General features: G+C 39.9%; 2 protein-coding genes across 15 annotated transcripts in view; one reads left to right on the top strand and one right to left on the bottom strand.

The window, feature by feature from the left end:
• Nucleotides 1-23,037, top strand: part of map2k4a (mitogen-activated protein kinase kinase 4a) — a 30,538-nt gene that overhangs the window by 1,185 nt on the left and 6,316 nt on the right. Inside the window, exons 1-10 of one of the 14 annotated variants that reach the window (XM_017708093.2) lie at nt 4,020-4,208; nt 4,423-4,508; nt 6,359-6,394; nt 12,869-12,901; nt 17,375-17,477; nt 18,601-18,775; nt 19,984-20,103; nt 21,377-21,496; nt 21,605-21,656; nt 21,866-21,993. In XM_017708093.2, coding sequence (XP_017563582.1) covers nt 4,493-4,508; nt 6,359-6,394; nt 12,869-12,901; nt 17,375-17,477; nt 18,601-18,775; nt 19,984-20,103; nt 21,377-21,496; nt 21,605-21,656; nt 21,866-21,993 — 783 coding nt within the window. In that variant the 5' untranslated portion in view covers nt 4,020-4,208; nt 4,423-4,492. Of the gene's footprint in view, nt 1-4,019; nt 4,209-4,237; nt 4,509-6,358; nt 6,395-10,650; nt 10,905-12,868; nt 12,902-17,374; nt 17,478-18,600; nt 18,776-19,983; nt 20,104-21,376; nt 21,497-21,604; nt 21,657-21,865; nt 21,994-23,037 lie in introns of those variants that run through there. The other 13 variants (XM_017708090.2, XM_037539363.1, XM_017708087.2 and 10 more) reach the window with 13 other exon arrangements.
• tmem220 (transmembrane protein 220) lies at nt 358-3,790 on the bottom strand. The gene is made up of 6 exons (XM_017708102.2): nt 3,604-3,790; nt 3,401-3,430; nt 2,984-3,044; nt 2,744-2,867; nt 2,084-2,143; nt 358-790 (listed from the first exon to the last, which is right to left on the bottom strand). The coding sequence occupies exons 1-6, from the start codon at nt 3,697-3,699 to the stop codon at nt 658-660; spliced, it is 504 nt and encodes a 167-aa protein (XP_017563591.2). The 5' UTR covers nt 3,700-3,790; the 3' UTR covers nt 358-657.

Here is a 23,037-nt window from a genome sequence, read left to right as displayed (position 1 = left end):
GGTGGAATTTCCCCGTTTGTGGGATTAAAAAAAGTATCAACTAACTTTACTTAGCATCCTCTGCGCAGACTTGTCTTCTCACAGTGGAAGGATGGACAGAATCAGATCTGAAGGAAGAGTGGTGCTTGATTCTCTCCCTGAAATCATTTCATAGCTCATAATAATCAAAACATGCGTTTTTGCACCCTTACAAACAAGTCATTATACATAATAATATGTGTAGCTGACTCAAAAGTGGAGAGAACCCACACCATAAACAACTAAAAGCCATGAATCTTTTATAGAAATGCTGTAATCTAGTTTTGTGTATACCTTTTCAAATACAGACTGGAAAATATTGGGTTCAATATAAGAAGCTCAAGGAAAACATGTGCAATGTTTTATTAATATGTATGACAAATCGCTTAATATTCACAGAATTAATCTAGGATAAAGTGATACATAGGTTCGTTCATTTGTTCCATAGCTTTATATAAAGATTTTCACTTCAAAGCAGCACCGTGACTTATCAGCACCAAATTCAGCCTGAAATGATGCAAACACTAACCAAGATATACTGGCCCTTCACTCATTAAACATAATGTGTGCTTGCTTTTAAGCACGCTAAACATGCCTGATGGGCCACAGTTGCGGTTAAACTGTGTTAAAGGCTGTGGGTCACAGTGCAGTAGTGCAGTGTGAAGGCCAGTCTGCCCTCAGCTCTTTGTTGATGTAGTAGTAGATCCAGGCCACGAAGGGGAACACAGTGATGCCAACAGCTGTACACAGCCTCAGAACACCAACACCGCCTCTGTAAAGAAAATCAAGGCTTAAAGGAATACTTCACACAAGTTTCATGTAAATGAATGATTAATTCAGGTTTCTAAGGGCCATTATGGAAAATGTGTGCTGTTTTTCAGCTCAAGGCGCCATTACCTCAAGCAAAACTTGCTAGACACCCTTAAAGGAACACTTTATCCACAACTTAACACCACAACTGAAACTTAGTAGGGTCCAGTTAGCATTGTTAACGCTGATTTCTTGATCTTTTCCCCAGGTCAGTCAAGCTTTACAGAATGCTGACAGAAATCCCATTTAATATACACAGATTTGTTTCTAAACAAGCCGTATTTGAATGGGATTGTATTTACATGAGGAGGTGGGATCATATATTTACAACTGGTCTTTGATTTTTTTTCTGATCTTAGTCCCAATCTTCCAAGTAAGTCATTTTAAAACCTTTATAAAAAAACAACCGCGTTGGTAAAGATTCCAGCAGTTTGCGGGTTTTGCCCATCCACCAGACTGGGATTAAGTCCAATCATAGACTACACAGGAATCTGAAAGAAAAACCTAATCCATGATTATACTGTTCGGAAAACCAGCCCTAAAATATAAAAACATGAAAAGCAGCCATGTGAATTTTCACGGTACTAGCTGAAATGTGTTAAACGTTTTTGATATGATAGCACTGCATGCATCAAGTAGCCGTGGCCCATCTCTGGAATTTATACTGAGAGGTCTATAAACATTAGAGTTGTCCTTGCATTTTACCTGCCCATGTAAAGCTAATTCTACCAGAACAGCACTAAACACTTATTTCTGATTTAAAATGCAGCTCTGCTGAGCTGGATATGTTGTTTTAGCCAAGTGAAACTAGCTCATGTTAGTTTCTCACACATGCAAAATGAATAACATCTGAAATTAATTACAGTCTAAATGTTTATGCATTATGCTCAAGACTTGAGATGTGTGCTACCTTTCCTGACTAGGTTGCTAAGAGAGGCTCCAGCCTCCCCCACGACCCAAAGGGATAAGTGGCTTGGAAAATGTGTGCATGTGACCGAGTGTTATACCATATTTTATGCTACATATAACTTTTTGATGGGAAAACACATTTTTGATGTGTCTCTTATTGATGGATTATGATCGACAATATTAATAAATGTCAAGACTCCTCTCTCTCCACTGACCATTTCCTAGCCAATGTTTAGGAGCACACTGAATAAGATTTATATACTGTATAATTACACACATTTCACTGTCTGACATGAGGGTAGTGTACAAGGTTTGTGACTCTGAACAAGTGAGTTTGAGGATTTACCGTCCAGAGTGTCGGCACAACAGCAGCCAGAGCACCGTCAGCATCAGGCCACAAAACTCCCTAGAAAACAGACAGAAAGAGATCAGCTCCAGAAAGCAGTTATGAAGGTGACCAAGGCGAAGCACTGGGAAGCTTTCAATTTATGAACAGTAAAAATCAAATTCAGGAATAGATTACATTATTATTGACAATATATTACCTCATGAAATTGCCTTTATATCTACAGCATTTAAGCAGATGCTCTTATCCAGAGTGACTTACAGTTTGATCATTTTTACAGAGGTAGGCGAAGGTGGTGATAGGAGTCTTGCCCAAGGACTCTTACTGGTATAGTGTAGGGTGCTTGTCCAGGCAGGGGAGTGAACCCCAATCCACAGCATAGAAGGCAGAGGTGTTACCCACTACACTAACCAACCTCAAATTGCCCTGATATACCCTCACCTACTGTAGTTTGTGTCTACACTTATTGTACATTTTAACAGCTCCACTTACCACATAGGTACACTTTCTAGATCTACAGTTACAGACTGTAGTCAATCTGGTTCTCTGCACAATTCTCTAGCTCCCTGTTCATCCATGGGCAGGACTCCAAAAACTCCAAAACTTCACTGGGACTTTTAAAAACTCCAGCAACAACAGGTAAAAAATGTAAATAAATACCTTCCTTCCTCCTGATGGAATATGTGTGTGACACTCTCTTTATAGAGTGTCCAGCCCAACATAGCCCCAAACCCAGTGGCCATCATCACATGTAAATCGGCTGTTCTCCTCCATGGCCGCGTCTCTGCAAAACAAAACTCAACTTACAAAAACACTGCGATGAGCAGGTCTGTCCGCTAGATGGCAGCGCTGTGTCTGTGCTGGTCTATTATGGAACTTAAGCTAAAACATTGAGGCTACCTGTTATTTGTGGTTGACAGGTGATTAAAAGACACAACCCCGCTGGAACAGCGTATCCCACCTATACAGAAACGCATCGCCAGGGTGAAAACAGATCACATACGAGCAGGATCAGGCAAACCCATATCAACATGTACTTCGATCTAAAATGCGAAAATATATGAAAACAAACTATTTTTATTTCATTTGCTGTATTGTATTACTGATAAAATATTCTTTTTAAAAATTCCGTAATATAAAAAAATACAGATTTTTAGTATTTCTCTCTCTGTCACACCGTCTCACTGTCACTCTGCATTGCAGCCCCCTTTTACAAGTGCTGAGCGCTGGAACAGTTTAACCAATGCAAATTAAGATCGACTGCAGAACACGAAGCAGAGTTTATTCTCATGTTTATTATAGCTTATGCCTCTTTACCATCCACAGTCCAGCGTCGGGGTCGTTTATCTGGTGGAAAATAAAACACGGTTAGTTGCGTGGTCATTAAACGTGCGTAAAGGAGTTTTAACGAAAATCTCCAGGTTTATTAGGTTCAAACGCAGCCCCGCTATCGACGACATAACTTTCCAGCTCTTATGACTTACTGAAAAGGCTAAAAAGTGACGGGGAAAATCACTTGCCTGCACGTAAGTTGCTAAAGCGAAGAACGCCGACATTAGGAGGTTACACAGTCTCCACACGGGGAGGATAAACCCTGTCGTCCGATTTTTTGCCATTATGCATCATTTAAGATTTAAATCTTCTACTTTAAAACTGCTTGACCTGACAGCCAACATTCCTGGCCAGCCTGGAGCCGGATATATATTAGTATGGCATTATGGGAAATGTAGTTTTACCCAGAGAATGGAATGAAATCGCTCCGTTATCTATTACTGTCAGGTTTTACATAGCCAGAGCTTACAGTGTCTGCTTTCTTTCCGGAAACGACGCCTGTTTATTGACTTTACATTTGAATTCCCCATCCTTGCATTGAATAAACAATGATTTGACTGTCTGTGCTTCAGTATCCCCATCAGTTATGATCAAACAGTGGACGTGAATGTGTATCAGATCTATTTGTAATCAAGTCAGTGAGCATTTTCAGTGAACGCCTGATGACCTTACAGTTGGTGTTCTGCTATGTAATACAGAGACCTCACAGACCACAGAGGCGATCAATAGATTAAAACCACCAAGGCTGTCTTTGCAGAGAACTCTCAGTTTGTCTCTCAGAAGGAAAGGGAAGGTGAAGTCAGTGTCTGTCTGTCTGTCTGTCTATCCGCCCTCGCTCCCTCGCTCCCTCTCTCTCTCTCCCTCTCTCTCTCTCTCTGCATTGCAGCCCCTTTTGCAAGTGCAGGCTGCTGGAGAAATTCAACAACACAAATGGCGACTCCCAACTCAACCACAACAACATCAACATCTTCCCCTTCTTCATTTTATTATTCTTCTTCTTCCTCCAGCCACAACAGCAGCAGTAACTCGGGATCTACAGCACATCACCACCAGCCCCAGTCTCAGCATATAACCACCATGAGCAGCATGCAAGGTAAGAATAGTGGAGATAAAACTCACTTTACTGCCTCATCTCTCTCTGTGTCTCTCTCTCCTCTAACATGATCAGGCTGGTTAGGTTTAGCTGACCCGAACTGCCAGCCAGCGTCTCATACGGCCGCTTCCATCAATAACAAACCACGTCGTTTTCCCTGTGTATTTAAGACGAGGATTAGAAGAAGAAAGGCGCTCCTTTTTTGCCTTTTTTGATAGTTAAACAGACTCGATCGTGCTGAGAGATCCTATTAAAAGGAAGCAGCATTTCCCCAATCTCGGTCCCGGATTATCGACGTTTTAGTGTTTCTCTTGTTCTAACACACCCACGGTATCATTAATGCTTACTGATGAGCTGGTGGCAGATTGCAGCAGGTCAAATGTAAATAAATGTACGTTTAAGGGTTTATAGACGAGCAGGACTGGGAAACACTGAGCGGCTAAGCTAGGTGGGCTGAGAGCTAGCCAGTGATGCTAAACCAGTCAGCAGCTTCTTAAAAGCTATGTTGATTTATTCACTGCTAAACCTAAATCGGCGTAGGTGAAGGCATTACCATGTCAGCTGCGTTAAAATATTACCATGTCATTTATAATGTATGGTAAAATCTTTAACGTGGCTTCAAGGAAGGTTAGCCAAAGGGCTAGCTCGCTCGCTAACTAAAGTCATTGCTAAAGTGGTTAGCCAGCTAATAGGTAGCACGTCAGGCCCGCCCTGGTCATATAGGTGTCAAAAAGGGATTTCTCCGAGTTTCTTTAAGTTCCGACATTATAAAGCAAGCCTGCTTGAAATTCAGGGTCGAGCTAATGGTGCATAATGTTGGTGAATGTGTGAGTTAACGCGAGCTAGGTAGGTTAACTAGTCTCTGCTTAGCAAGCCAGAGTACTGAAATATGTTTGACATAAATGAGGCCGCTTTGACAAACGACACATCAGCGCGGCCACGCTGAACTGAGCCAAACAAATGTAATGAAATATGAAATCGCCTACATTTTAATGATACATATTTGGACAAAAACAAAAGGATGTGAGAGTCAGCCGGGACTACCCCAGAAACCCTCCTCCTGACCTCTGTCAGGTCCCTAAAAGTCTGAAGCTCTTTGGCAGGGCGCTTTAAAGGGGCTCTCGGGCCAAAATGAAGAATTTAGCCTGTGCTGCAACTGCTGTAAACATGTATACTTGCCTCTTCTCAAGAGTCAGAATCTCCAGTTTAAAGATCAGGAAAATCCCTTTCAGATGATGTTTCGTGAAGGTATGAGGAACCTATAAAACTCTGAAAGCCCTTTGTGGCAGATATATGAGCGCAGGCTACTTTGAAATGTTTTTCCCACTAGCTGGCTAGCTAATGCAGAAAATGCCAGATTGATATTCAGCTTCCTAGCAGTGATATTAACAAATTAATATTTATTATCCTCCACATCATTTCCAGTGATTATTTCACATATTGAGTGAACATAGGTGGACAGAAATGCAAATGACATACAAAATTGTGAATTCTGTCAAACCTATAAGGCTGCAGAACTATATATATATATATATATATATATACATACACACACACACACACACACACACACATGCAAGATTTAGGCTGGAATGCCCCATTAAGGTAGCCTGGTAGACAGTTCACAAACAGCAGTGCAGCCCACAAGTGACACATTTCAGAATATCCTAATGACCAGTTTGGCTGTACAGTGCACCATGTAAAGTGGTGAACCATCAAGACGGTGCGCTGGTAGTAAAATGTCTGTGAGGAGGATCTGTAAGCTGATAGCTGAAACCTCAGTGCTTCAGCTCACTCAAATGAAGTGTTTATGCTCTGTTGAAATCAATTTGTTTCGTTTTAACTTACAGAGACCAACACATGCTGGAGGTGTCAGAGTGATACAGGTAGCTACTGTCCACATTTCTAGTAGTTAGGACTGTAATCATTCTGTGCTCAGTCAGATGTAGCGATGCCCCACCCCTCCCCCACCCCTTTCACCAGCCTTGACCCTGAACCCGATCCCCCAATCCCAGCCCCTCCCCAGCCCATCCCTCCATATAGTTCCTATGATGAGATTTAACTGCATGCGTATTGAAATCTGTGTTCCAGAAGCAGGTGATGTATTGTTTGGTACTGTGGGCTAATTCCAGCCTGTCGGTACGTCTCTCTAACGTGACGTGATTTTTACCCAGTTACAGGTTTTTAAGTGGGGTATTTTTTTTTTTTTTTTTTTTTTTTTTTTTTTAAAACTACCACTGGTTTCTGTCTCATTTACGCATTTTTTGGGGACCAACAAACAGCACACCACAGCAGCTCCCATACAGCGTGTTCTAGTAATGTGTCTGCATTTGCTTTTCTTTGATTTATATAATGTTTTTTTTAAAATATTAGACAAGTAGTCTACTATTGTAGGCAAGACCGAGACCTAGACACCTAAAAATGAGTCAAGACCAAAACTTTGTAGCAGTCGAATCAGAGGCAAGACCAGGATTAGCTCATGAATGAAAAAATAAAAAGGAGAAAATCTGAAGTTCCTTTGTAATTCATTCATTATAAAGAGGCTTGCAAAAGTATTCAACGCACTGAAGTCATCAGACTCTTCAGGATTACTAATGAATTGCCCTTGAAGTAAAATGTCAGTCAACATTCATTGTTTGTCAGCAGATCTTTACAGAAATTAAAAACTGAAAAATGTACTGAAAAAAATTATTCAACCCCTTCAGACAAGTACTAGATACAACCACATTTTGCCGCTGTTTAAGTCTGTTGAGCCAAGTTTCTACCAGCCTTGCATACTGTTTGGGAGAGATGTTCTCCCATTTGTCTGAGCAAATTGGCTCCAGGTTGTTCATTTTGGTTGGATGATGCTTGTGAGCTGCAAATTTCAAATGGAAACATGGATTGGATTAAGATCTGGACTTCGACTTGACCATTGTAGTACATTCCCCTTTTTGTTGTTCAGCTATTTCTGTGCTGCTTTGCTCTACTTAAAGGTGAAGTTTCTCCCAACCTTTAGTTGTTTAGCAGACTCAAGCAGGCTGTTGTGCCACTGAGGAAAAGCATCCGTTCAACAAATGTTGCTGCCACCTCCATACGTCATTGCTGAGGTGGTCTTTGTTGAGAAATAGTCAATGTCAAGTTTGCGCCACACATAGCATTTAGAGTTTTGACCAAAAGTCTCATCAGACTAAAAAACCGCATCCCACATTTTAGCTGCATCATTCTGATGCTTTCTGGCAAACTCCAGATGTGCTGTGATGTGGTTTTACTTCAGTAATGGCTTGTTTCTAACCTCCCTCCCATACAGGCCATCTTAATGTTGACTGGTGCACCTTCACACCAGTCTCAGGCACTGAACTCTGTAGCTCCTTCAGAGTAATTGCTGGTCTCTCTGTGGCTAGCCTCATGAGTCCCCTTTTTCCTCTGATGCTGAGTTTTGAGGGACGGCATTGTCTTGGCACTGCCTGGGTGGTATGGTGCAATTTCCATTTCCTCAGAGTTGATCCAACAGTGCTCACTGGGATATGCAAACATTTGGACATTATTTTGTAGCATTTTCTTTTGTTGTGCATGTCTGTAACTTTATCTCCCATTTCCCTAAAAAGGCTGTTTGGTCTTCATTTTTACAGCTTTCCTGTAAATTCACAGTCTGACCAATGGTGCTTGAATGAAGGGGTTCTTTTATTCTAAAATTTAAAATTATTTTCAGATTGAGGCCGATTGAAAGCTGTGTCCTGATTAGGGCAATACCTTTCATTTTTTAAAACTTGATCGAAAACTTAAAAATCTGAACAGCATTTTTCAGTTAGTTGTTTTTGACACAGTACTTTTTTTTATTTATTTATTTATTTTTTTACATAAAACCAGTATCACCTGAAATGAATTAATTTTGAAGGTCAGTCTTTTAAAACAAACTATGACACAACTCAAGTGTCATGTGTAATCCAGACAAATCTGATGATTTATAGGATTTAAATACTTTGGCAAGGCGCTGTACATGCTATATATATGTGTATAAAACACTAAATAATGTTTAGCCTACAAATGTTGGTAATAATAGTCTTAGTCCAACTTTGCATTATTACATGGAAGCAAATCATGATGAGGTTATTCGTTGTCTCTTCTTCTCTGAAACTTATTCAGAATCACCACCTAAAATCAACTGAATATTAATCAAGCAGCACAGATTCTTTGTAATTATTAATTGAAAGCATACTAATAATAAGATTCCATTCTGCCCTCATGGGATATATACATTTTGGAGCCAGTGATGATCAACAAACAAAAGTCAGTTAACATGTCCAGGAAAGGAAGCAGACAGGTTTTATTAAACCTAAATAGAAAGGCTTGTTCAGTTCTGTTTAAAGGTATTGTTGATATTAAATATTGGGAAAAAAACAAGTTTGCATTTACCTCCGACCTTGAGACGCCTGAGACAGAGGCAAGGCTGAGTTTAGTTAGTCTCGAGACTCGTTGTGAGCAGATTATGATCAGATCACTCAAACCACATTCGGAGGTGGTCAAAGACGGCTGTAGACTACATTCAACTCAAGTGTAAATTAAATGTATTTTCTTTATCTGCATTCAGTTAAGTTAGCGGAAATGTGTCTGCTGAGTGGCGACCAGCAGGTGATAAACAAGGAAATGAAAGATGGAGGATACACAGGACTGGAATTATCCTCAAAACAGGAACCTGCTTGCCCTGGGGGTCAGTGAATGAGCCCAAGCCAAAACTGTCAACTCATGTTGCAACAGGGGAAAATGTAAACAAAAGTACCACAGAAACTCTGCATGTGTTGACGTGCTTTTTACGTGGGTAAAGTAAAACAGGATCTCATCTAGTCACATAGGGGACGTGTTTTAGTGAAAAATGTGGTTGGAATCCATACATCCAAAGTTCATGTAAGGTGTGAACAGACTTTTTCACCATCTAATAGGTTTACTAAGAAGAAATGTTGTTCACATACAATATAACCTATAGTGTTTAGTCTTTCTACCAGAAATGTTTGTACTGTTGACAGTAAAACTGGTTATTGTTCAGATTTTTTTTTAAATTTTGATGCTGGTTTTGATGCAAATTACAATTTGAAAGTAAGTGTGGCTTAAATCAGGAAAGAATGTGCAGGAAAATAGATATACTTACTGACAACAACTCCAGAGCAACCAGTATAATCTTCAGATTTTTAGAAGCACTGATACTAATCATCGGCATGGTAGGAGTAGCCGAACGTCATTCTACTAGCTTTTAATACGTCCGTTTGCTTCTGAAAGTGTACTGGAGTGTTCGCTCTTTTTTTTTGGATGGTATATTCGTTAAATGTGACACTATTTTTTTCTGTTCCAGCTTATGTTAGAAAAAAACCGAAATATTGGAACATATTATGTAAACTACATGAAGCAGTATTTTTGCCATATCAAGCACATCTGTACCATAATAGATGAGTGTTTAAGCATTCTCAAGCATTCGGGCCAGCTCTGTGCAAACAGCATGCTGTTTAAACAGCCAATCGCAAGTCCGCATTTGGGAAAAATCATTGCTTATTGGCCCATTAATGCTGATATAACAGTTTAAAACCACCTTTATGTGTCCTGCCCAAAGCGTAACCAGACACTCGCACATTCTGTACTCTGAACCCGTATTCTGTAGATTTGAACCCGCAACCTTGTGGGTGTTGGATCACTCAAACCACTCGGCTACCAGCCATCTCCTTTTTGCCATTACTGCATAACATTAGACCCAGATTGAGCCCGCAAAATAAAAAGTCTTGATATTTATGCAAAGATAAACCACAAGTCTTTAAGATAAACAGACAACGCTAATCATCTGTGACCTCAGTTAACATTAATAGCCTAGCCCTTTTTCACCTCATACCTTTGCGAATTAGCTAGCTGACGTTATACCTTCATAAGGATGTTGACAGATTATACCATTCAGTCTGTATGAGTAGAGTGTAAAAATGAACTCATGTCAGACGTTTATTGTCGCTCTTACTATGATGCACTCTATGTAGTATAGCTGTGCTTTGTACCGTATCTGCTGCGTAGCACGGTGCAGTGCATCCGGTGTGCAGTGGCGTTTAGGTGTTGAGGTTTAATATTGAATGACCTGGAATATTTTTCATACTTTGTGGTATTGAAATAATTTAGTCCGTGCCATGAAAGAATTTCCATTCCCAGCCCTGCTTGACAGTTTTCAATTAAAATAAATATCCATAAATGTCTGACATTTTGTGGATTGATGCAAATAAGAATTGCAGTGCATTTAAAAGCTGATTCTTTTTCCCCACCCCCACCCCCTGAATGTTTGGACTTGATCTTTTGAACCACTGAAGTATATTCTCTCTCCCATGATGTTTTTCTTCCCTCACTTTTGACCCCTAACGCCCCCATGACCCTGTTTGATGCTGGACCACGGTGAGACCCTGCACAACTACCCCCTATACACACACACACACACACACACACACACACACACACACACACACACACACACAGTCTGCAATGTTTGACCCCTCACTGTCTTCCTTCACCACTTTCTGTCTCATTTGCTTCACCTTGCTTTTGTTTCTGGGTTCTTTATGTCGTTCTCCTTTAGACCAGTCCTGTGGACTGTTAATGTATGTTATCTTTCTCCCTGCATGTAAATGCATTTTTTCTGCTAGCAGATGCATTTCTCCCCCAGTTGATGCATTTATCTGCTAGCAGATGCATTTCTCTGTCTGACTGTATATAGTAGTTTGTCTCCACCTGTTCGCACCGATTCAGTAGTTGAGTTGTATTCTCTGTCTCCGTGTTACCCTGAATAGCAGATGAACTACTTGAGTGTAAACCAAACTGTTTCAGAGGCTGGAACCAGGTCAAGAAAGGAACATTTTAGAAAACATGAGTAGAGGGTGACAGACTGCTGTGAGAGCTAACAACCATCACAAGTGGCAACCTACCGGGGTCCAAGCACTGTATTCTTTAAGCATATGGTAGAGCACAAATGAAAGGTTTTTAGAATAGAATAGAAAGGGATTTTCACACACAATGACTTTTTGGACAGATTTTTAACATATAAATATAAATACCTAGAAAACAGTACATTGTTTGGACATAATTTCTGTTTGCATAATTGTTGCATTTAAGGAAATAATCCTACAATAATAGCTCCTATATTTTGGTCTCAGAGTGCAGCAGAACTTTGTTAAAATCACTAAAACTTTGCTTCTTGGAGTAATACTCTGAGACTTGCCACTGTTTTCACTGTGCATGAGTTTTCAAGTCTGGATGTATTTCAATCTGTGACATTATCAGTACATAACTGCCAGAAATACAGTATGAACTCATTACCACATAATGAATTTATTTACAGATTGATTATTGATCAAATTTGGTATTGCAATGTTATCCAAATATACCTTGGAATAATGGTTTGGGATTTGCACATGGACTTGACTACTTGGTTAACCACTTTAGGTGCCTGAAATCACTATTTGGGTATTCTTTATGCTTGATTACGGGAAGACTAATGTAATGTACAGGGTAACGATCAATAAGAGGCAGCTCCTCTTATTTGTCCGACATGAAATGCTACCAATTGCCCTTGACTATTTTTGACGTGTAGTTTTGGGAGTTGCACTGTTTTTGGGACTGGTGGGGAAGAGGTCATCAGTGGGCTGGACTAGAGAAGACTCAAGGGCTGAATTCAGTTCCCAGCCTAGCCCTGTTTAACACTGATATATGCAAATGACCTCTGTTGTGATTGGCTGTCCTGAGTTGTCCTGACCTCATTCACCAAGCACTCCTGTATTTTGAGGAAACAATGTAAATGTGAATGGATGGGTCTGATCTGCTGTAGGCTGGATAGGCAGATGTAAATGTGTTGTTTTTTTGTGACCTCACAAAAATATTGCAGTCAAAGGGACTGTTTTTGCATCTTAGTTTCTGTATATTGACTATATTGCTTGGCAATTAAAAAAATTTTGATTTTGAAATTTTAAAAATGTTTACATAATAGAATTACACTAATATATGAACAGTACTGACACCAGATTTTATTTGTATGTTTTTTTTTTTGTTTTTTTTTTTAATTTTATTTTGTACCTCTCAAATGGTTAAATTACTTAATATTAGGTTTGCCAAATATATTGTCTGCTAAATGTTAATTGTGATATGGTCCTTTGCAAATGATCCTTCTGACCTATAACTACATGTGCTGTGAGTATCCAGACCAATCACAGGTGTGGCTGTTGGGGTGAATCAAGGCATTCACATAACTTGGGCCTCATCATAATTGCAATATCCAGCACTATAATCGCAGTATGGAATTTCATCCATATCGTGCAGCCGTACTTCATATATCATAAACTAGTGTGTGCTGTTTTTCTCATCACCAGGATTTCAGATTAACCTGTCTGGAGCTCCCCAAAGTAAGCGCCCCCTGTTTCTGCATCTACGAAAGCGTGTCTGATCATGGCTGTGGTGGTGTCTGATGCTCTTGTATCTCCACTAATAAGTGCCAGGAGCTGGGCTGTGATAGGCTTGTGCCGGGTTATAGGGTTTGTGTTGTAGATGGTTCTAGTGGTGATTAGACTGCCCACATCGAGAGAGTAAATGAGTCCTGCAGTTCTAAACATAGTGGGTAGACAAGAAACTGTACAGCAACCATGTGATAGATAGACTGATGGACTCTTGAGATAGATCAGATGCTGTTTGTCATGTAATTATGGTTTTTAGGCTTAAACATCTGATTGAGAGGCTAAGCAGAAAGTTGTTTGTTTAATATTACTAGCTAGCTAAGCTTCTGTTCTTCATCTCTCGCCTTTTGTCATCAGTTATTTTTTTTTATTTTTTATTTTTTATTGAAATAGCTTGAGACAACATATCGCTTTCTGTCTTCACTGTAATGATGGCATATATGGCAAGTTGTTTAGAGTAACTTCATCCATGCTATAGTAGCTAGGATGTTAACATAGCTAGTTAGTGAGCTTAAAACAGCTTTCTGCATATCAGATATTTATAGCTAAGAACTTTGACTACATGACAAATATAGTCATTATATAATATATACAAATATATATAAATATACAAATAAACATAAATATTAAACAAATATAGTATAGAAATAGTCATTTCACAAATATACGACATAAAAGATTGATTGAAATTACTAGTGATGCACCTAAAATTTTTGGCTGAAACAAAAATTTTGGACACTGGACCAAGAACCAAAATTAAATAAACACAAAACTGAGTACAGTATGTGTCACAGAATCAAATGACCAGTGCATTCCATTAGTTAGCAGGGACTTTTTCTGTTCCTGTAGGTTTTGCTATATTCCGCAAGCAGGATGTCTGTGGTGGGGAAGTTCTTGGGTGTGACTTGACTTGATACTGAAACAGAAAAAATTGTAAACTGCTTAGAAAGTCTCTCATAGAAACTGAAATAGTTCAGTGAACTGTTGACTCGCACAGGTCTTATATTTTAACACTTACTTGTAGTTTCATTTTATTGAATGGGATTTTTTCCCCCCAAAGTTTTGTTATGTATATCCAATTTCACTAGTAGTTACACTAGAATGAATTTGTGGGCGGTGCAATTCAGAAAGGTCAATTCAAAGTGAGCATCAAAGACATCTATTACTTTAAAATAGTTCAGGAAATCGGCACAAGCCTAGACCTAAGAGCTTCCATTGGCCTTGGGCCTGATTCACCTGTGTTCACTTGACTAGTGAAGTTTCTAAATTATTCTCTGCAGTTGAGGCCTAGTTGTTATGCACAAGTGTGTCATTCAGTATGCCGTGTCTTTTATGCATAGTAACAGAAACTGGTGTTTATTAAAGCAGGTAATGGAAGCTCTGATGGGTTCGGTCGGGCGTGGATTTCAGACGGCTTGTTACTAACCACTGGGTTGAGCACTGCCTTGGGGTTGTCACTGTCTTCTTTTTTTTTCCTTTGGGATTGCGTTGCGTCTTGTTTTGGAGCACGGTGAGGATGTCTTTGGCACGAGCACCACTGGAACAATCAGGAGCCTGTTGGGACAGGGAAATTCATGCTGGGAAATTGGAGGATTGAATGGTTTTCCACCGGAATTTGAACCCCCACATTCTTGTGGTGTCTTACTGAGGAAAGAGACAAACAAAACCTTCTTCTCTGTAAAGGTGGAACCTTTCAGTGCAGGCAGTTTCTTTTTTTAACCTGTGGGAACTGTGGGTTTACTGTATTGTGTTTTTGCATGACTTCTAGGTTTATCCTCTGTTCTATTATGCAGGGTGACAATTGTGTCGGATTTAATCTAGCTGCCATGTTTAATCCAGCTTTTGCTGTAGACTTTGTCAGTTAGAATCTGTGGAAACACTGGATGAATGCAAAGCACCTTGGAGAAGTGTCAGTCAAAAGTAGAGAAAAACTATGTATAAAGAACCCCAAATGGGATTTGTTCAGCACATTGCTCCATTGACTTACATTATGCCTCCTTCTGGCCAGGCATCTTGTAGGTAAGGCCTGGGTACTTTTCCTGATGGTGTGAAATACTATGGTGTCAGTGGCAAGCACTTCAGCTTCCCAAAGCCAAAGCCATCATGGCATGGTGGTCTCCATCACTGTTTTTTGGAACCACTTAGCCTGGGTCAATGACTTAAAACAGGGTTATTAGTCCTGCTCCTGGAGACCTGCTGTCTTGAAGAGTTTATTTCCAACCCTAATATAACGCAACTGGTGCCAGAGTCACAGAAGCGTTCCTAAGAAAAACTCTTGTGGGGGATTTTAAGACAAACACTAGGAAATTCATAAGAATGTTTGAAAAGTTTTGAACAAATTTTCTCAGATATCCACTAAAGAAAATGTTCTTATGTAGGCTAGGTCATGTAGCCTGTCTGTCATGTTACATTTTACAGTTTACCATAAACAATGTAAGAAACAGTATGTAAGATACATTTTAGTATTACTTGCTCGACGCCTGAGAACAACAAAATTCACCCAACGTTTAAAAAATAATAGCAAACAAGAATCTGTTGTAAGAAACGGCCAACAGGAGCAATTTACCTTGGTCAGTTTTGACGTTTGTATTTTATGAAACTTCTCAGTAGAAGTTACAGTATTTTCACATCCTTACCTTGTTCAGTCTTACAGTTTAAGACAAGTGTTAGACCTGTGATCACCAGCCCTCGTCCCGGGGAGCTAGATCTGCTTTAACTAATCAACTAAAAGAGATTAAAGAAATTAAGAGGATGTTTGATGGGGTTTTTTTGGGTGAAATAACAATTTATCTCAAACTTTTTTTTCTGACGATTTGCTGAATTACGTTAAGGATGAAAACACATTTAAGATTTTTGGCCCCGATCCGATCAATTAATGACTTAACGAGCATCTGATTGCAGCTAAAGTCTTCTGGCTGGTAGGTCACCAGGTCCAGGATTAGGTGCTCACAATCTGATGTATTGTCTAAAATGCTGACCAGCAAATGCAAGCTAATGATGACCAATGAGCGTAATCCTTAATTGGAGAATATTGAAGGAAATATCCCACATTTTTTGCAAAGTAACTTTTCCCCCCCAAATTAAGTTCTCTAAAATTATATTTTTGGGAAATGCCACTTTGAAAGTAAGATACACGAAAGGCTTCCATGAGGTGCAGAACTGTTATTTTGTACAGCTGTTTTACACAAAAAAAACATAATTTTCATGGAAGTAGTTCTCCTCAGGTTTTCAGTGATTGTGTGGTCCGATGCTGCTTTTAGGCACAGATTGAGTGTGAACAGATCGAGGAAAACCCAACAAGGTCCCGTTCTTCAGCTTTCTGAAACTGTTGTTCTAACTTGTTTGCTAGCAAGTATGTAGTATCTTATAGATTTTTGGCTTATTTTGCTGATATTGCGCTTAAATTGGTTCTTTACATTCAACATGCGACACATTTCTTTCATGTTTAATTTTCATTTTATGATTGTCATTATAATTTGGTGCAGGTAAGGCTTGTTTTTATTCCTGGGGTATAATGGAACTGGCTCTGAATGGGGAGTGAGGGTAGGCAGGGCTTTTGGCAGCATGTTGGATGCAGTCATCATCTTCAACAGCCAGATTTGCTAAAGCTGTTCAGTTTGGACTGCTTAAAGCTCATGAGAGAGCGTGGCTCTGCACCTCGTCCCTGGATAACTTAGTTAGCTGGATAAAGCTGAAAGTAAATATAATATTTGGAAAAAAAAAAATCTAATTTACATAATTTTCCCCTTACCACAAATCATCTAGTCAGTCAACAGTGACATGCTGGTGTCTGAAATTTGCTTCTTTAGGTGTGCACTGAGCTATGAGGCTAATTGGCAAACCAACCTGCTTGAGAATATGTTTTGTTGTTAAGCAATAGCAAATAGACTTACGTATGTGGTTTCATACACTGTATGACACACTGTTGTCTCTAAAATATATTAATTCAGCTTTTAATATGGCTACAGCTGTTTTTAGCGATGGGATTATTTTCATCTGGGGAAAATTGTGTAATGTTAAAACTACATAAATACAATTGATGGATGGGAAATGTTCCGATTACAAAGTATGGTCATGTTCATGGCGCAGTATAGCTGGGCATGGTAGTTACGAGGAGCAGAGCACTGAAACTGTGGGGTAGCTTTAAGAAATCTGGTTTGTGTTTCTCCTCTTTCTCTGGTCAGGTGTGCATGGCTTCCCTGAGCATCTGCGGATGCACTGGAATGTTCCACATTACTCATTAATGAAGTGAAAACCTCATTCTGTGGGAAAACAGTATCCATACTGTCTTCTCCATGTTTTGTCACTGATTGAATGTGTGTATGTATGTGTGTGTATTTGTTTTCTTTCTGTTCTTGAGAGATGTGTGCGTGCATGTGTGCCTGTGTGTGTATAACCTGAATGTGTCTGCCCTCTCTCTAACAGGTAAACGTAAAGCACTGAAGTTAAATTTTGCCAATCCGCCAATCAAACCGGCTACGAGGTTTACCCTCAACACAGCGGGACCGCCCTTTCAAAACCCACACATGTGAGTAAGGATACATTTGCGATACCATAGCAATGGCCTAGCAACGGCTTAGCATTCGCTTGGGCTACCACATAAATGGCCTAGCAATACCTTAGGAACCGTCTGGCATGCCATAGCAATGGGCTAGTTACACCTAAGCAACCACCTGGAATGCCATAGGAATGGCCTAGCAACACCTTAGCAGCCACCTGGTATATCAGAGCAATGACCTGATCGTTGGAAGTTTGATCTCCAGTGATAAAACAATAGCCAGAAGTCCAAGACATAAGTAATATGGCAATATGGCAGGAATACAGTATCACAGTACTTCCAGGACATTTTCATGATGCATGATATTTTTCACAGTATTTCATTCTTCCTAGGTTTGATAAGTTGCAGCAGAATAAAGGTCCAGCTCTGGCCAAAATCTATGAAGACACTGTTTTACATTCTAAGCTGCACAAAATTTAGCAAAGACTAATTATGCACTCTTTATAATGAAACGTAGTCGTTCGGTGTTCTTTAAGTACTATCAATATCCAAGATGTCGTCAGAACGGCATACTGTGATGTAATTTATCAATATCATGATAAAATATCGTCATATTGCTCTTCATTAGTGCAAGAGAGCATTATTGGCCTCAGTGACTGTGCCTGTGACTCTCTTTCTCTCCATATCACTCAGCATAATACTAGTCAATGTGACATAGTTACTGTTAGCACTCTCCTCCGAACGTGTTGAGCTGTCCAGTAATGTTGTCTCAGCGGCAGTTTGATATGGTGGTGCTTCACATGACTTCCCAGCTTCATACCATTGTGTGATGGGGGGAGACTTATCAAAAAAATAAATTAATAAATAAAGCAGGCTCATCTTTAGTGTCACATTATTGACTCATCAGTGCATTTTTGCTATATTCCTGGCAATGCTGACAATAGTAATGTTAGTCCATAACCTGCCATCCTGTCAGCAGGCAAGGTTGGCTATACTATAATGTAATCCAAAGGTTGAAAACATACAGCTGTTTAGAGCTGTCACATGTGGATTCTACCCTTGGTGAGTCTGCACCAGTTAGTAGTTTGAGTTATTGCTGAGTATTCAGGATGCAGTCAAGAACTGTGTGTGGTGTGTGTGTATATATGTTTAGAGAGCGGCTGCGTACACACAGTATCGAGTCGTCAGGGAAGTTGAAGATTTCTCCAGAGCAGCACTGTGACTTCACAGCGGAGGATCTAAAGGACTTGGGGGAGATTGGACGGGGGGCCTATGGCTCCGTCAACAAAATGGCCCACAAACCCAGCGGACAGATCATGGCTGTAAAGGTAATGCTCTGGGCTCAGTGTTTGTACAAGTGCAGGCACAGTGCAGTATGTACCTAGATGGGATCACTAAATGGGATCACACAATGTGTCTGACATTAACATTAGATTTACTTACGGAGGACTACAGTGTACATAGGACTTACTACTAACTGCATGATTGTGAGGCACAGGGTTTAAAAGATACAGGGAAATAATAGAGCACATGACCTAACAAATTTATTTTATTTTTCACCACCTGAAGAGTCACATTTTATGTGCATTAGGGGTGTAACGATGCACAAAGTTTCGATGAAAAGTTTGATTTGATGTTATGCCATAAGCATAATGTGATGCTTTTTCCTTAGTTGGCTTGAGCCAAATAAATGTAAATAAATGGAATCACTTCTGCCTTTTATATTTTATTTATTTATTTGTTTGTTTGTTTAGTTTTCACTAAGAGTTCTAACTTTTAACTGTGTTGTATCACTTTTTATAGGCAAAGTTCATTTCAGTCTAGCTGCTTCAGATTTGTGCACTTAATTATGTACAAGTGTTTATTATATGTTGCATATAATTAACACAACAGACAATTCAATTGTTAATTGCACTTATTTTTCATATTAAATAAACGTCAGCTAAAATTTGGGGATCGTGACGGACCTATTCACGTTACTGTTTATATGCTCATGTTTGCGTCTTGTGCACAGCATACATGCATGCACGTTGGAAGTCTAACAATTTATGCGTTTTGAGATTTAGCAGTTTTCATATCTCGGGTTCTCAAGAACTGTTTTAATGCCTCCCTCCAAAATAAACTCCAAAAATCATAGTCCCTGCCATTTATGTGTAATTTATAAATAGCCCAATCATTGGAGTGTGGAGAGAGGCTCTGATGGTTGAGACCTTTGATGGTGAATGGGTGATATGTGACACATAAATAAATTGACTGAAATATGTGTTAGAAACAGTCATTAGGAACATCCAGCCACTGCTGCTCTGACAGGATGTTGGTGATGAAAATTGGAAATTTTCATGTTCAGGTTCATGTGGGTGCACATGATGAAAGTAAAACATACATTCTAAAGAAGCTTATTTTGTTTGCTTATAAAGAAATAGCAAATCCAATTGCATTTAACTGTACAAAATAGTGTGGTTAATCATGCTTGATTATTTTTGTCATTGGACAGTCATAGTAAAACCCTTTACTTTGTGTTGTGTTTGTGTGACAGAGGATCAGATCCACAGTAGATGAGAAGGAGCAGAAGCAGTTGCTGATGGACCTGGATGTGGTCATGAGGAGCAGTGACTGTCCCTACATTGTTCAGTTCTATGGAGCACTCTTCAGAGAGGTGCGTTGCAGTCATTTAAATACTGCACTCTCTTAATCTAGCTTTGAAGACCCCCCCCCCAGTCAAAAATGTGTTCTTTTAATTATTTACTCCTTTTGGACGGCTTATTATGGTACTGTAGCCTGTATCACGTTACAGAGTTCACATTTTTTTTCCCATTAAAATCTTATTATATACAAAAAAGCAATTTTGTGGGGCGCAATTTATAAGATACATCAAGAACGAGCTTGAACCTGTCATGGTTCAATATACTATATGACTCTAATGAGAGAATGTGCCAGGTGCCTTCAAGAGGTGGCATGAGGCCAGTCCCAAGCCCCATGTGCCCATGACAGATGCAGGAAGCAACATGAGCTGGTGCTGCCGATGACAAATTAACATAAACTCTTGTTAAGGGCAGCACAAGCACCTGAGGCAATAAGGAATGAGAGAACTTGTTGCTCCTCTCCATGGCAAGGTCCCACAGCAATGGCACCAGGGTTGAACGATGTCGTCTGGTGGCTGTCCTGTCACATGGTTAGCACTAGAAGGTAGCGTTACCTCAGGGAGAAGGCCTTTACAGCTTTACACACAACCAGACAGGCTCATTCCAGATTTATTGAAATCTCACTGACACAAAGTTCCTAGAGTGGTGCTATCGGTAATTCTATGACATTATCTCAAAAACTAAATCAGTATGCTGATGTCTCAATATAGCACATTTTTCAAAATGTCATTGTATAAATATTAATAACATATATATAAGATTTTCACTTCTGAGGACAAGATTCAAGGCACAGTATATAAAGTAATTTGGCTTGAATAAATTAAGTTCTCCAATATAACCTTTTCTGCATCTGAAGAAAAAAAAATCTCTCTCTCTCTGTCTCTCTCTCTCTCTCTCTCTCTCTCTCTCTCTCTCTCTCTCTCTCTCTCTCTCTCTCTCTCTCTCTGTCTCTCTGTCTCTCTGTCTCTCTCTCTCTCTCTCTCTCTCTCTCTCTCTCTCTCTCTCTCTCTCTCTCTCTCTCTCTCTCTGTCTCTCTGTCTCTCTCTCTCTCTCTCTCTCTCTCTCTCTCTCTCTCTCTGTCTCTCTCTCTCTCTCTGTCTCTCTCTCTCTCTCTCTCTGTCTCTCTCTCTGTCTCTCTGTCTCTCTGTCTCTCTCTCTCTCTCTCTGTCTCTCTGTCTCTCTGTCTCTCTCTCTCTCTCTCTCTCTCTCTCTCTCTCTCTCTCTCTCTCTCTCTCTCTCTCTCTCTCTCTCTCTCTCTCTCTCTCTCTCTCTCTCTCTGTGTTTCAGGGAGACTGTTGGATATGTATGGAACTCATGTCTACCTCGTTAGACAAATTCTACAAATATGTGTATTCCACGTTGGAGGACGTGATCCCGGAGGAGATTTTAGGCAAAATTACGTTAGCTGTGAGTCATGCTTCCTAACGGCCCTTCATCTTTCCCTCTCTTGGTGTGTGGGTGGGTGGAGAGCAGCATGACAAGACTGTTAACCTGTTGCTTCTTTTTAAATTACAGACTGTGAAAGCACTTAACCACTTAAAAGAAAACTTGAAAATAATTCACAGAGGTAAGATATGACATGTTCCCTACCTCTTCAAACCAGAGTGCGGAGATCTAAATGAACAAATTAGCTGTAATTTAGCACTGTAATTTCATGCCTCATTTGTCAGGAGAGAAATGCAGTCTGTGGAACTCACTTTCCAGGCCAAAGAAAGATCTAGATGAAGTTAGTCATCTCTCTTTTTACTCGCTCTCGCTCTCTGTCTCTCTCTGCAGACATTAAGCCCTCTAACATCCTCTTGGACAGGAATGGTAACATTAAGTTGTGTGATTTCGGTATCAGCGGGCAGCTTGTTGACTCCATCGCAAAGACCAGAGATGCAGGCTGCAGACCATACATGGCAGTAAGTCCTGTTGCTAATGTACATCGCCTCTAACTGCTAGTCATTCATTCGTTCATTCGTTCATTCATTCAGTGTCAGCAAGTCCTAAATCTAAAGTATAAGACCCTAACAGGCATTTCTTTATTCACTCATTGGGGTTCAATAAGTATCAATCCCTAACACTCATTCATTCATTCATTCATTCATTCATTCATTCAGTCAGTCAGATATTGAAAAATCCCATATCAAACATTTGATTATGTAGCCATGAATTATCATCTTTTGTGATTAACAAATGACACTGCGTATTGGAGAGTAAGAGAGAAGGTGGTATTTATTGAGCTCCTGCTATGTAAACTAAGTAAAGTGTGTGTGTGCGCGTGTGCATGGCGCCTGTGGGAGACCCTCCTGTTACACCACTGTCTGTTCTAAATTCAGTAACGGCGTCATGGCCACACACAGCCTTGACACACACCTACTCACATGATGGCAGCTTTCATTCATCTCTTTCTCTCTATTCATTCAGTTTATCTGTGTCTCTGCTTAGTCAATGCATCTCTCTCACTCTCTCTTGCTTTCTCATTTGCTCTCTCGCTCTCCCTCTCTCCCTCCCTCCATTATCTTTCTAATGCTTTCACTCTCTTCTCATTCATTGTATCTCAGTGCACCTATAAGCTCATCATTCATTAATTATGTGTCAGCAAATTTTACTGCTTAAGTGTTTCACTCTAACTGCGAGCCATTCATCCATCCATCAATCCATCCATCCATCCGTCTATTCCACATGCTAAAATAGTAGGTCATAACTCACTCACTCACCCATCCATCCATCCATCCATCCATCCATCCATCCATCCATCCATCCAGTCCTTCATTCAGTGTCAGTACGGTCTACTGCTAAAGTATCAAACTCTAACACCAAGACATTCATTCATTCATTCATTTGTTCATTCATAGTGTTTCTCTAAATACACTGTTCTGTCTCTGTTACGTATCTTATATGTCATGGTGAGTGTAAGGTTCTATATATACTCTACTGAGATCATGCTTGTGAGAGCAGGTGAT

This window comes from Pygocentrus nattereri, chromosome 1, assembly GCF_015220715.1.
Source record: "Pygocentrus nattereri isolate fPygNat1 chromosome 1, fPygNat1.pri, whole genome shotgun sequence".
NCBI lineage: Eukaryota > Metazoa > Chordata > Actinopteri > Characiformes > Serrasalmidae > Pygocentrus > Pygocentrus nattereri.
Note: the sequence above shows the minus strand (reverse complement) of the source record. Positions and strands in the feature narration are given on the sequence as shown.

Bases quoted from the DNA above. Each gene is read 5' to 3' on its own strand.
- tmem220 (XM_017708102.2), bottom strand. From the start codon at position 3,699: ATGGCAAAAAATCGGACGACAGGGTTTATCCTCCCCGTGTGGAGACTG. The intron at 3,431-3,603 runs GCAAGTGATTTT...ATTTTCCACCAG, and splicing joins CTTTAGCAACTTACGTGCAG to ATAAACGACCCCGACGCTGG. The intron at 3,045-3,400 runs GTAAAGAGGCAT...GTTTCTGTATAG, and splicing joins CCGACGCTGGACTGTGGATG to GTGGGATACGCTGTTCCAGC.